Raw genomic sequence first — 14,759 nt, 5'->3', positions numbered from 1 at the left:
AATCAAAATGTGAATGTGTTATTTATGTGGCTTACATTGTAGCAATGTCTAGTAAAATAATATTTTCTATAGTGAAATTTACCCTTCTACAGAGACCAACACACAGTTTATACACCACTTATGTCCTACACTTTTGGGAGGTGTAGTAGCGCATCAGGATTTTGGTTTTGTAGAGCATCTAACTGTTGCTTGTCTCGAGTTTGTTCTTTTTATATATAATTTTGCATCATTGTTTAAAAATCAGTGAAGATATTGATTTAAAAAATAAGTAGGAGAAATTAGGAAAATAAAAGGATGAAAATAATGTTGTTAGAGCAGCTTCCCTGGCCATGTCTACGCTTACAAGATTACAGCAGCACAGCAGTACCGACACAGCGCTCATGTAGCCACATTATGCCGATGGGAGAGAGCTCTCCTAGCGAGGTAATAAAACAAGCTTAACAAGCAGCAGTAGCTATGTCAGTGGGACTCCCGCTGACATAGCGCTGTGCACAAAAGCACTTATGCCAGCAATATTAATGTCTCTAAGGGGGGTGTTTCTTTATACCCCTGAGTGGCAAAAGTTTTGCCGACATAAGTGCTAGTGTAGACATTACTCAGTATTGTCAAGGTAGTTTCCCATGATATCTAACAGAAACATTAGGGATGATTTGTTCATGGAAAGGGGTGGGGCAAGAGTGAACATAGGTTTGAGAACTGAATGTGATTGTTTGGGATGCTAAATACACCAATTTTCCTGTGTTGGAATTGATGGCCAACTACAGATAGCCAGTTAATGCAACACAAAGGGACAGGAGTGGTGACCAGAGTGACGCCCTTCCCCCACTTGCAATATGGAATAGCAATGATACTTATGTTCTTCCTTGGATGATTGATAGTTAAAAATAATATTTGTAAAGTGTTGTATAAGTACAGATCATTGTTCAGCCAGACAATAGCAGAGATGGAAATAGAACTCCGCCTCTTGTGACTCCCAGCCCTGTGCTCCTTGCCCTGCCTAGACCATTATACAGAGCTGTCTCCTTCCCGGGAAGCTCATTCAAAATTCTCACGAGCAAACTTCCACATAAAAATAGATTTTTGTTTTCACGTTTCAGAGTGAAAAATTTTCAACTGTAGAAGCTTGTCAAAAATATCTAAACTCCAGGAAGTGCCAAATCTTGAGAAACAAATTAGCAAAATTATATATCTCTCATTTTGCTTGGGTCTGCAATTAAAGAAATATCTCTTATTATGTTATGATAGCATAACATAATAATCTATTGATTTTTTTAAAAAAATTCTTTACAGTAAATGGTGTGCTAATAAGAAAGGTGTATAGACATCAATTTTAGGTTAGCACTCTTGATTGCTTATCAATTTTGGTACATTTATTTTTTTTAAATTGCACTAAAACCAAAAAGCTAATGCTTTTTAAAAAATGCACTGTTACTATGAAAGCAAAGTAGATGTTTTCCTAATATTTTAATTGACCCAGGATTCTATTCTACTGACATCAGTAGGAGATCCAGATTGTTTTAAGATTTCTCCAAAAGCGTATGTTGGTATCCACTCTAGATTCATTAGAAGAGATTAGCTAGTAAAACAGTCTTTCTATGAGAAAAATGAACACATATGGTCATCCCATAGGTTTAATTATATTGAAATCTGAGGAAATTGCAGTAGAGCATCTGGATTGCTTCAGTAACCAGATAAGACCCAAATATAATTATAAGAGAAAATTATAATACATCTATATTTTCTGTAGAGTCATATTCAACATCTGGATTTGTAATCAGTGTCTGGATTTAATCCCAGTTTAACCAAGAGAAATACCTCAACAACATTTCTGTTAAACTCCTTCTTTGTGCCAGCCAACCTGGTGTGAAGGACCCATAGGGCAGTGATGAATTGGTCCCTAAGTCATTCCTATTTTATGACCATTTGGTGCATGAGTAACATATATAGGCTATATTAATGGGATATATTTAAAGTCAGAAGGGGTCTGAGGAAGCAGAATTAAGTGATTTACATAAATCTACCTTTTTTGCAGTGTAGTATCTGGAGCTGCATCGTTAAGGATCTGCTCCTGTTCCTGTTGAAATCAAAAACAAACTCATTGATTTCAGTAGTGCAGGATCAGGCCCTAAATGCTAAGACTTTGGGTAGGTCTACACAGCCGCTGGGAAGTTTGGTTCTGCTCGAGTTAATGTGCTAACAGGAATGGGCAGTGGCATGGGAGGTGACTCAGACTAGCTGCCGAGTCCATACCGGAGCTCAGCCAGGATTGTGCTCGGGCATCTAGCCTATGCTATCACCTGTGCCACCACAGCCATATTGCTATTTTTTAGCATGGTAGCTCAAAAAGAGCTAGCATGTGTATGTCTATCCAAGCTAGTAATCATACCTCCCAGCTGCAATATAGACATCTGAGTTACTAAGCCCTAACTCTTTGCACTAAATGATTAATTTACCTCTATAGGACCAAATTCTACCGGTGATCTTCATGCACAAACTCATTTATCTGAATGGGAATTGAGGATGTGTAGTTAAGGGAAGCGTCTGACCCTTGTCACAGACTTTCATGAAGTCACAACACAAAGGAGGTCCCAACATGGATGGACCTATATCTCCAACATCAAAGTTATTTTGTTAGCATTTGTCAGGATGTGTAAGTCAGAATTGTTACAAGACTGCTGAGAGTCTAATAAACAGAGTTTTATATAATGCCTATTTGCCATGTCAGTGCTTATAAGATGTGTGTGTGTATGTATACACATGTGTATCGATATTTGCTATATATATACTTATATGTATGTGTGAGTGTGTATATATATATACATAGAAATATACTTTTCCTTCAGTAGGCAATATTGTTTGTTTTGTTTTCTCATTAGACCCCAGGTTTTGTTTTAAGTAATTTCTGTTTATGCAAAACTAAACAGAAGTATGCAAATATTTGACATTTCATGTGTAATCACAAAACATTTGCACCCTGCCTGCTCTGTTCAGGGCTATTTTAGTGATGCCTGGAATGCGTTTGACTCCCTCATCGTTATTGGCAGCATAGTAGACGTCGTTCTCAGTGAAGCCGATGTGAGTATACCTCAGCATAATTCCCACAGTCCCCACTTCTTTCTCTGTCTCCCCACTATTTCCATCATCTGGACAAGTCACAGATTTTGATCCAACATTTCTAAACTTTGAATTTAGAAACAGGCCAGTCATAGCTGAGTTATGTTGATATGGGAAATAAATAGCCTTTTTCACTTCCAATTATCTCAAACAGAAAGATTGTATGTTGGTACATCACAGAAGTCTAGAATGGTTTTGTGTTATAACACTGTCCTTTTCTTCTCTTTTTCTGTTTGTGTTTTTCTCTTGCTCTCTTTCTGCTGAATGCTTGTCCTAACAGCACTATTTCACTGATGCATGGAACACTTTTGATGCCTTAATTGTTGTTGGTAGCGTCGTTGATATTGCTATAACAGAAGTTAATGTAAGTAACAACTGTTCGTGCACTAAATAGTAATTGCTGTCATCAATACAGAAAATGTAAACTTTTCCCCATAAATCCATTTTTTACATTCTGGAGTAAGAGACTAAAGTATTGATACAGATACAGATATAGCTATAGCTATAACTATAGATAGTTAGATAGATATGTACTCACAGAGATAAAATAGTAAAACAATGAGTATTAATTTTTCTTTCTACATATATGCTGAATATATTTTAAATCATTTAATTTTTTTTTAATAAGGAAAAAAACAGGTCTTTGCTAACCCATTTCAGTTTGAAGCCCAGTAATTTTTGTGAGTAATTTGACCTAATCCATCAGGCTTCTAATAATGATCTTCAAGGCTCAATGATTCAATAAGCCATATACTTTCAGGTGGGAATCCTAGGGTTTGCGAATGATCTAGGAATTCATGTCTCCCAGGCTGGTGGAATTAGGGTACTCTCAGTAGCTGAGAAAAAGCGTAGCACTTACTGCTTTTTTTTGCTGTCAGTTTTTCCTCTTTCCTTCCTCCAGGAAATTGTTCTGGAGTTTCAGTGCAGTTTGAAAAGTTTGTGAATTCCATAAACCCATCTTAGACTGGCTAAAATTTTGAGCCACAGCCTCTTGACAAACATTCTGGATGAGACTGTTTGGGCAAGAGTGAGAGCTCTTCCCAAGGCCATGGAGGGCAGCAGATATAGAAAGTAAATGCTTTCTGTTTAGTTTGTATCACACTTACTGGCATTACACCAAGCAAGATAAACTATGAGAAGAAATAAATTGAAAACTAACAAACTATGGCCCAGCTTCTAGCCAGCTCCTGAGGGGATGTGCAAGGGGAGGACAGGACACAAGGAGCTTCCACTACATACATATATCTCTTGTGCCCCTGTATCTCCTCCTTCCTAGTGTTTCAAGGGACATGAAGACGGGAGGGGAGAAGAGTGATGGAGGTTGCCCTAAATCAGAGTGGTTGTAGTTGAGAAACAATAATATGCAAAGCTTTAAGCTTCTTTGATTCTAGCCTATTTGGTAAGCACTGTAATACACATTTAATAAAATGTATACATGTGTTGAAACCTGATATGGAAACAAATATGCTGCTTTATCAGGTTATAATATGATTTTTAAAATGTCCAAACCAGCACACAGTAAGTATCTGCTAATTTGCACTAAGAACTTGAAATTCCTACGTGGATTAGACATTTTTGAAAATTAACAAATAAGAGAATAAACATGATCAAAATAATTTCAAGTTACTGTAGAATAAAATTCCATTCTTATTTGGTTTTGACAAGTCTAGAATATTTTGAATTATATACAGTATAAAAGCTGCTCATTACCCTGGCTAGTGCTACACAGGGGGGTATGGGAACAATGGTGATGATGCAGAAGCCAAAAAGAACACGGTTTGACTTTCAGATTTCATGCAGAGTTTGCACAGCTGGCAGTTAAGGGAAAGAAATCTTTTTACTAGTGGACTGAGTAAATCTGAGTGGGAGTTTTTACAAAGACACTTCTAAAAGGATAGGTGCACTTCATTGGCTAGATTTTCAAAAGCAGCCTCTACATTTGTGTGCCCAAAATTACCTGTCATGGTTTTTCGAGGCCCAAGTTTTTTGATGCCCCAAACTTGGACTTCCAAGTTCAGCTCAAGTAGTTATTCATTATCCAGCTTGCATGCACAAATGTTGTTTTGTATGGGGAAGTATGACTTTTGGGACATACAGAAATGTGGCCACCTAAAATTGCTTTCCCCCAAAGCTGCAAAATGTAGTCACATATGAAGGGGTAGTAAAAATAGTATACGGGATATAATTATGATAGTCTGCAGTTAACACTATGTTGACAGTGGTTTATCTGACAGCATTACTTGTAAGTATAACTGATTACTGCTAAGCTTTCATCTGTGATAAACTCTATGACTTTGTACTAATTCACGTATTTGGCTTGAAAATTGTCTAGAGATAAAGCTGGTGATCTCTAGTTCAGTGCATGTGCTGTATTTTGTGTTTAGATCTAAAGTGTGAGCACTTTCATTTCTGAGCATTTCATGCCTTCTCGCTATAGAAAAGTCTTATTGTTGGTGTCTTCTACTACTGCACAACAGACTCTTTTTTCATCTGTTTTTACTCTGTATCACCTTTAGTGCACTTAATTTGTTTGTGAAAATGTGGATCTCTTGTAGTTGGTTTCTAGGTTTGATTTCCCATTTCCAACATGAAATATTAGTTACTGTAGACTCTCTATAAAAATGCTCGGCTTTTATATGGCTACTGTTTGTGATTCTAGTGAGTATTCCTACTTTGTTAGTCTCTTACAACTGATCAAAACTTTTAAAATTAGAATCTTATATTTTCAAAATCCCTTTATTAACATTTTTCAATGGCATCTTCAAACATGTTATGTACAACACTATGTTTTCCCCCTAACAGTGATAGAAAATGGATTGATATTGGGATATCTGTAGCACCGCAAGGATGTTATTAAGGCCTTCTCTTTGAAATTTCAGGCACCATTGTAGCTGCACCCGCACAAATATCAAGTATAGACACTATTTACACCAGTGTAGTTAAAAATAGTTGTAAGTTGCACCAGTGCAAACTGTTTTGCAACAGTGTAAATCATATCTACATAAAGGGTTGGCACTGGTGCAGCTACACTAGTGAGTTAAATATCAGTGTCAACAAGGTCTTAGAAGTCTCGCCAACACATAGGGATGTTCAGACCAACAGCTGAACATTTCTTCATATTTCCACATAGAAATTGCCTCATTCTGTGAAAATAACAGGGCTCCATTCTGATTTTACATTAGTGTAATCCAGAATAACTCCAAGGGTCAATGGGATTACTTCAGATTTACATTAGTGTGAGATCTGTACCTGACTCAACTTGTTCAAGTGAGTGGGTTGGACTTTTCATTAAAGTGTCATACTGATGGTAGTGTGAGATCTAGTAAAATACATCTTATCTTTTTAATTTGTTATTTTATAAGATATGTTTATTTCAAAGTTTTATAATAATATATATGATGCCTGAAGATTGACTCTTGTGGTCCTGTAACCTCTCTTTCATAGTGGGTCCAGGAGAGGATTTTGCTCTGTAGTCATATCAGATATTGAATGCCTTCGACTCCCATGCAAGTCAGGGTGAGTTCAGGGTGCTTAGAACCTCACAAAAGTGCTTAGCACTCTGCAGGATCAAGCCCGTGACCAGGAACCACATGTGTTCCTTGACACATTTTATGATATAGATAACCTCAGAGCAAAATATATACACAGTTTGCGGTTGTTGTTTTTTTAGTTAATCTGTTATTTAATCTCCCTACCCTCTGCCAATATTTCTTTTCTGCCACCTAATTGGTTTTCATGTTCATTTTATTTTTAGAAATTTTTAGAGGCAAGTATATATTAATAAATATATATACGGTATAGCAATTTAAATAATAAAAGCACTACTAAAACCATATAATATTTTTTATTTCTTTGTTCACATTTTGTTTTCCAGAGTTTCCAGTGACACACAAGATCTTGCTTGGTCATCTAAATTGTTCCTTCTAAATAAAAAAAATATTAAAAAATCAGAGAATGGTGACTGTGAGTCATGAAATGTGATTGCTGCAGTCTGGGATTTGAACATATGTAACTTAACCACAAGACAATCAAAGATAAATATGTCTGAAATGTAATTACAGAACACATTTGGAGCTTGTGGTTACAGAAAGGTTATTTTATATTTTGCATTTGTCACTTGAGAAACAGTTTGGATGACCATCAGTGGGTGACTCAGAACATGTTCACATTGTGTTGTACACTGGTAGATTGTCTACAAGAGCTTCGCATTCACATGCTTTTTACTTTTTCATCATTAACATTTGATTGTTCACAAGCTGCTAAAATGTCAAAAAAATATGGACGGTTCGCTTTCCTGGTCTCAAGTGTCTCTCTTTTATTTAGTCCCAATGGTACTATTCCCATGCTGAAAGTTAAGCACATCTTTAGTGCTTTGCTGAAACAGGACCTAAGGTGACAGTACCAGTAATCTTGGCTCTTGCTTCCCCAGTAAAACCATTCAAATTCGACTTACCTCGTCTAAAATATTGCAAGTCTTACTTATGTTTATTTATGGATTCATAGATTCTAAGGACAGCAGGGAGGGACCATTGTGATACTCTAGTCTGACCTCCTCTACAACACAGGCCATAGAACTTCCCCACAATAGTTCCAGTTGGAATTATTTTGGGGAAGTCCTTTGGCTTATATTATACAGGAGGTCAGACTATATGATCACATTGGTCCCTGCTGGCCTTGGAATTTATGAGTCTGTAAATGAACATAGGTGAGACTTGTAAAATTTTCTAATCTACCATTGCAGACATCAGTGGGCCAAGGCAGTAGGACAGGACAGGAAGATCCCCCATAAAAATAGAACTTGGCCAGTCTGTCCTATGGGCATAAAGAAATACCACTTTAGCATTCCAGGGCTATAAATAGTATAATATTGACTTACGAATAATTTTCAGTCTAAATTTATGGTTGCAAATCAAGCAAAACAAAGAAGGGATCTTTATGTCCTCATTTGGGTTGTAGTTCACCTGCACTGATTTTCACTGGTGGCAAAAATTCCATTGACTTCAGTAGGGTCAGGATTTCACCCTTTGACTTCACCAGAGTTACTCTTCCTTTACACCAGTGTGAGATCAGAATCAGGCCTTTATTTTTTATTTACTCATTTTTACATATGCAGATGCAGGGGTAACTGTACTAAAAAAACATGTTAGCACATGCAGACTATGAGGCTAGATTGTGAACCGTTTGCTGACGCTGGGGAGCAGTTACTCATAGGAATAGTCTAACTGAACTAAATGAGACTGCCTGTGAAGTAAGCTACTACTCTGCATGACTAACAGTGGCAGAATCTGGCCCTAGAGGGTCACTGTCACAACCAGGTATTTGCATGTATTCATTTGCAGTTGGTTTTGTGAATGCATTTACTGTTTGTGCATATTTTGCCGGATCAGCTTAAGCCTTGTTTGCAAATTTATCTTTTTATGTCTAAGAATAGTTCAGAAAACTGTGCTTTTATATAGAGCTTTCCATCTAAGGACATCAAAGCACATTGCAATAATTTATCCACACACTACCCCTAAAATATTAGTTTTTTTCTGAGTTATCTTCATGGAGGTGTTAAGTTATGACAATTGAGTTACTTTGGCAGGATGACTCATAATATAAGGTAACTCTGACCATGTGAACATAAGGGTCCACGGGGATGGATCCCTTTCCAAGATCAGGGCCTTAGTTAGTATTACTAAATAAGGGACAGTCATTTAGTTACCTGGTCAATTCACACTTATTTCAATGGGTACGATATAAATGCAACATTTAAAATATAATCTTATAGTACTGAATGCATGTATTTTAGAGGGAAAATAATTATTTTCCATGCCCATATTAGATTTCCGTCTACATAAATATATGCTTCCAAATGTTTACTGAACAATATATATGTAAGCACTTCATTGGTTTTTGAATTAGGATCATAGGCATCCTTATGAAAAAAATCAACAGCCACATTTGAATCACTGCCTTTATGCTCTTAAAAAACACTATTGTGTCCTTCATGTTTTTAAAGATATTTTGACAACTTGGATGCTTTTTTAAACTATGTTCTTGTCATCATATATTTGTATCTCAGATGTGTCCTGCTGCATCATATCAATAAATTACTGCATCACACCCTGGCATAATGTAGTGCCCTTTGGTACACTTCTGTAACAGGAAGCATTTGATCTACACTGTCTATTCATGTCTACTGTCTCATATCACATGTGTACATCTGTATATTTTAAATTTTTATCACAGAACTGCAGTTTGCTTCAAATGCATGATGCAATCAGTTTTGCATTGTTTACAGTTTGATATAGTGTATCTTAAAAGATATACATTTCTAAAGTCAGGAGGTTTATTTGTCACTTTACTTTCACTGCAGGGTGAGAGATGTCAGAGGAGTTATTATTGAGATAATAACTGAAGTAATTGAGAGATATATTTACTTCTTTGTATGCAACAACAAAAATATGGCTTTAGATTGTTAGCAGGTTGTGAATAGTTGGATCAGGAAGTGTAAGGGAAAGGTTTGTTCTCAGTTAATCTTAAAGAAAACTGCTAACTTGGCCTGTGAGTCACCAGAACATAAGAATGGCCAGGCAATTAAAACACTATTAACCACATGTTATTAAAACACTATTAATAAGCATGGACTTTATCACAGGCTTAAAATTGAACATGTTGAAATGTTTTGATGAATTAGGCTCTTGGTGTAGTTGGCGCATGGCTGAGAGAAAAGATAGAAACATTAGGCCAAACTCTGACCTTATGCATACCTGGCCACCCCACTATGTGCAGCGAGGCAATCAAGGAAGGCAGAAGGCAGAATTTGGGTCAGTGATTGTGAGTGTGCCTTATCCCAGAGCTTTATTCCCAAGACAAATATTGATACACTGAGTGACAAACCAAATCTCCAATCATGTCGTTGTAATCTGATACAAAAGGTGAGTTCAAATACAGACCCCCACCAGATTGGGCAGACAGACGCCAGTCAATGCTCCGTGTGGTTGGATGCCTGTAATATACCCTTTTCATCAGAGGAGTTGATGCAGGAGGTTTCAACAGGCTGCCTACAGGAAGTAGTTCTTCAAACTCACACCTTTGTCAACATGCAAGGTCAAAAAGAGCCCTCTCTGCCCAACCCCAAAACCTTAATTATAACCTCATACTTGTACCACAAATACATAATATGCTACCTGCTTAGTCCGTTCACATATATAAACAGTGAGTATTAGTTAATGTTGCAGAGATTGTAATTAAGATTTTTTATTAGGGTGATTATCAGTAGGAGGTGGAAGGAAGTTCTTTTGTGAAGATGCACTGACTCATTGTCAGTAGAAACATGCTGTGTGGACATTTAGGCTACAATTAAGAGATGTTCCACACCTTGACATTCCTTGCTTTTAAAAGTTTGCAATGGATGTATATTACCCTTAACCACATTCATCCCTTTTAAATGAAGTTTTTGCTTCTCAGTGTGTATGTGTGTACTCTATGAATTATCACACAGTTACATTCATTACAGTCATTCATTTTAGTAGACACCTAGATACTACCTGACAGATGTGTTATAAATGCCAGCGAGAGAGAGAGAGATTAGATAAAAAGGGTCTGACTTTAAAGCTTTGGTATTGAAAGTGCCTCTCCTGTAATGGACAAATGTTGAATGTTTTTGGCCTCTAGAGAAAAAAATAACACTACATCAGAAATATGTTTTCATTTTTGGTTTTTAATGCCAAGCCCTACACTAGTTATTATTTTACTGCATATCATTTTAAGGAGGATGTTTTCTTTTCTCATTCCTGGCCTGCTCTCACAAGTATCTATAATTCATAATCCCTTGTCTATGACATCATAACCCTCTCCAGCAGTTGCAGATTAGCTGTCACAAATAAAGGATTAAGACTACTTAGACTAAGGAAGCTGGGGGAAGAGATGAATTATGAGAGGAGAATGTGCGTGTACACAAATGTCCTTTATAGGAAAACAAACAGAGGGATTTTACACTCGTCTTCTCTTGAGCACCCGCAGTGGTACTATTCACATACAAATTTGGTAATCTAGTCTTTGTCTTGCTGTGCAGGAATAGGAATTAAGTACTTATTAAATCATAACACATGGAAAAGATGGAGCTCAAGCCTGCTATCCAATACATTGGTCATCCTTGTCCTGGACAGTCTCTTTTATAATTACTATCTTAACTCCCAGTCTTTAGATGTGTAAAGAGATCAGCTGGCAAACACAAAATATTACCCACTTTCTCTGATGTTGTTTTGAGCTTGCCTCCCACCAGCAGAAGTTTGTCCAGTAATAGATACTACCTGACCCACTTTGTGTCTCCAATATGCCGGGACCAACACAGCTACAACAACACTGTATACAAGGAAGATTTTCTAATTTTGGACCAGATCTTCAACTGGTGTAAATCTTCCTAGCTCCATGGCCCTTTATTTTTAAGAGGTTCAGAAAAAGAATAGTTTTTTCTGTAGAAAATAACAAGTGCACCAATATTTTGACAAGCTGTGCGTCTGTATGTATTAGTGCTGATCTGTGGCTGATTTAAGTAGGTCACTATGTAAATGATTTATCTTGAGGGTTCTTTTTTATATATATTCAGTGGGTTTCCTATGCAGCAATGATCTGATATCATTGTTCTTTCTTTTAACCTCTCTGTGTGTTCTGTACAAATGCTTACAGAGCACAGGCACTATATCTGATTTACAAGGTGCTGTTCATGGTGTTGTCTGTTCATATTTCTGAGGACAGGACCTAGCCCTTAGTTAGCATTAGTGCAGTGCTTAGGAATTGGGTAGTATCCTTTTAAATAGCTTTTAATGCCTTTAGTATGCCTTACTGTTTTCTGTGTTTCAGAAACTACTAGAACCCAGCCACAGCAGCAATGTATATAGTTAGATAGGATTTGCAGGTTGTATATAGTTAGAAAACATGGTTATTTTGATTCCACAGTCCCCTTATGGTCCCTTCATAGTACCTATGTTGTCTAAAAAGCAACAGACACAACATTTAGACTCTTAATATTACTAGTAATGATCTGGCTGTAATGGGCTCTCATATTTTGGTGTTTGTTTTGCACAGTTGCAGTGGAGTTGCACTGGCTAAGTGCTGCAGCGCAGGCGGTGTTTTCAGAATCAGCATGGAAGCCCAGCGCCTACACGTGTATTATTCTGCCAGGGATCTGTAGGTTCCGAGTGTGAAACCCTATGTTCATTCCTAGGAAGTGCTAACTCTGCCTACTCTGTCCTCATCATCACTTCATTCTGATGGAACCATCTGGGGAAAACTCTTCAAGGAGAACCTTGGAGTGGTTTTCTACCTCCCTTTCCTCCTCCCATGAGTAGAGGAAGCCTAGAATTTGGGCCACAATTGTCAAATATGTATAAAATTCCAGGTGGGGTGTTGGGGGTGGGGAAAGCAATCTTCTCTATAGGATGGAGCATATGGTACACACAGACACACCTGTTGTGCAGAGATTCCCCAGAAGAGACTGTATGCCTGAAGTACAGTCTCCCCAGTGTTCCTCCTGGGATAAAGCTGCTTGGGGCAGAGATGTAAATGCCACAGACTGGACCAACATACATTTATTATTTTAACCAAAATATTTTCATGAGTGAAGAGCCGCTTTTCTTTCCATGTTAAACTGATAAGGAGAGCCTTCTGTGGGCAGCGCAAACGGTCACCTTAGTAAGAATGATTCTATTAGGGAAAATGCTGTCAAACTGTTGTGCAATCATGTGGCAAAACAACAGGAGGAGCAGATAGATATAAAGTCCTCTACATTTTGAGCTGGAGGTATAATGCCCAGCTCAGGAAGGCATATATGTGCTAGCTCTGATCTAGCAGTGTGCTAGAAATAGAAGAGTAGCTGCAGTGGTGTGAGCGACAGGAGGGGCTAGCTGCCCCACATGTAAATTATTAGATCTATGATGGATAGTTTTTAGACTTTGAAATTCTAACAGACTTATTTAACAATCAAACTCAAAACATGCCTGGTTAGGAATAAAAGAGAAATTGGCAATGACAAAGCTTGCAGCAAAGGCTGTCTTCCTAACAATGTCAACTGCATTAAAAATGTTTTGTTTCTCTCTCTAGCTAAGTAGTATCTGTTTCTGTTAAGCGCTGCAGAGAAGAATGTTGAGCAAAGAATAGTTATGTTAAATAATTCAGTGAGTCACTTCACTTTAAGAAACTCCTGATGTGATATTATCAATACCCAGTGATTAGAACATGGTTGGACAACCAGTGAAGGATGAATTAAACCTAAAAAAATTGCTCATCAGCAAAGGCACTTTGAGATGATGCGTTAACACAGAAGTCTTTGTCTCCAGTTTCACTTATTGTTTATATCTACAATTTGAAACATCCTGTTCCCACTGAAGACAGTGGCAAAACTCACACTGGCTTGCATGGAAGCAGGGTTAGGTCCTATTTTCGTATTTAGTTTACAGTGACTCCATTTAGCTTTTTGATAGTAAGCTTGTAGTATTTGATTTTACTCAACCAGTAATGTCATAGGAAACGTTAAGAAGTATCTTGTAATAAGGATAACCATGTTTATCCAAGAAGTATGTACTTTACAAACAAAAATTGTTAATTTACATTTAGAAATTCAGAAAGTCCTTCCTCCTATTTATGGTGAAGTTGAACTAATTTTTTTTATCTTTTGTTTGATTTTAATATATAATGTTCTTAATTTTTTAAAGCCAAAGCCAACTGAAACTGTCACCACTGATGAGTCTGGGGTAAGATTAGTAAACTGACCCCAGTGGTTGTACCTCTACCTGAGTTTATTCTTTTTACCATGCCTATTTTTCCCACCAATTTTTCTGTATTTTTCATAATTGTCCTACTAGCAAGGTGTATGCAGTGGTTTGCATTCGTTGTCAGTGTACTATTGAACTCTACTACAAATGAACCCAACATGGTCCTATTAACAAACTAGGAAACTTGGAAATGCATGTGATGTGTGAAGCATTTCTACAGATCCTGTGTTCTTCGCATGTATTTTTTCCTTTCATATCATGCTTATAAAGATGAAAAGACCCTAAAGTACATTTTCAAATCTTACCTCTTTCACCATTGCGTTTGTTGTTGTTTTTCTGAAAGTGTTGCATGTTCTGCTTTTTACTTGGTTTCACTTCTCCGTGATACCCTTCAGAACTCTGAAGACAGCGCTAGAATCTCCATCACTTTTTTCCGTCTCTTCCGGGTGATGCGATTGGTGAAGCTTCTCAGCAGGGGTGAAGGAATCAGAACATTGTTGTGGACATTTATTAAGTCATTTCAGGTGAGCATGATAATGTTAAATCTGCCTTTTAATTGCAAATAAATTTAATTTTTATGGCTCAGGATGCAAGTAGCAAAATATTACTCTAGTAATTATATGTTACCTCTCATTACATGGAATTTAAAGTATATGGGATGAAATCCTGGCCCCACTGAAGTCAATAAAAGCTTTGCTATTGACTTCAATGCAGCCAGGATTTTACCCTTAGTCTGTAATCTTAGTTTTTACAATGAGATCTATAAGGATCAGAGTACTTATTCTAGAAGTGACTTTGTAATTCTAAAGATGGCTTTTCATACAATTGCACAATAGGTTATGTATGACATATTTATGTAGACTATGTTCACCTACAGCATACATAACT

The 14,759-nt window shown here is 37.1% G+C and overlaps 1 protein-coding gene across 1 annotated transcript in view; it reads left to right on the top strand.

Annotated features, from left to right (window-relative positions):
• CACNA1D (calcium voltage-gated channel subunit alpha1 D) overlaps nucleotides 1-14,759 on the top strand; it is a 329,318-nt gene that overhangs the window by 246,947 nt on the left and 67,612 nt on the right. The window contains exons 30-32 of the mRNA XM_074957788.1: nucleotides 3,395-3,478; nucleotides 13,812-13,850; nucleotides 14,267-14,395. Coding sequence (XP_074813889.1) covers nucleotides 3,395-3,478; nucleotides 13,812-13,850; nucleotides 14,267-14,395 — 252 coding nt within the window. The remainder of the gene's footprint in view (nucleotides 1-3,394; nucleotides 3,479-13,811; nucleotides 13,851-14,266; nucleotides 14,396-14,759) is intronic.

The sequence above is a fragment of the Natator depressus genome, chromosome 7 (assembly GCF_965152275.1).
Source record: "Natator depressus isolate rNatDep1 chromosome 7, rNatDep2.hap1, whole genome shotgun sequence".
In the NCBI taxonomy this organism is placed as follows: Eukaryota; Metazoa; Chordata; order Testudines; family Cheloniidae; genus Natator; species Natator depressus.
This window is presented reverse-complemented; position numbering and strand designations above follow the sequence as displayed.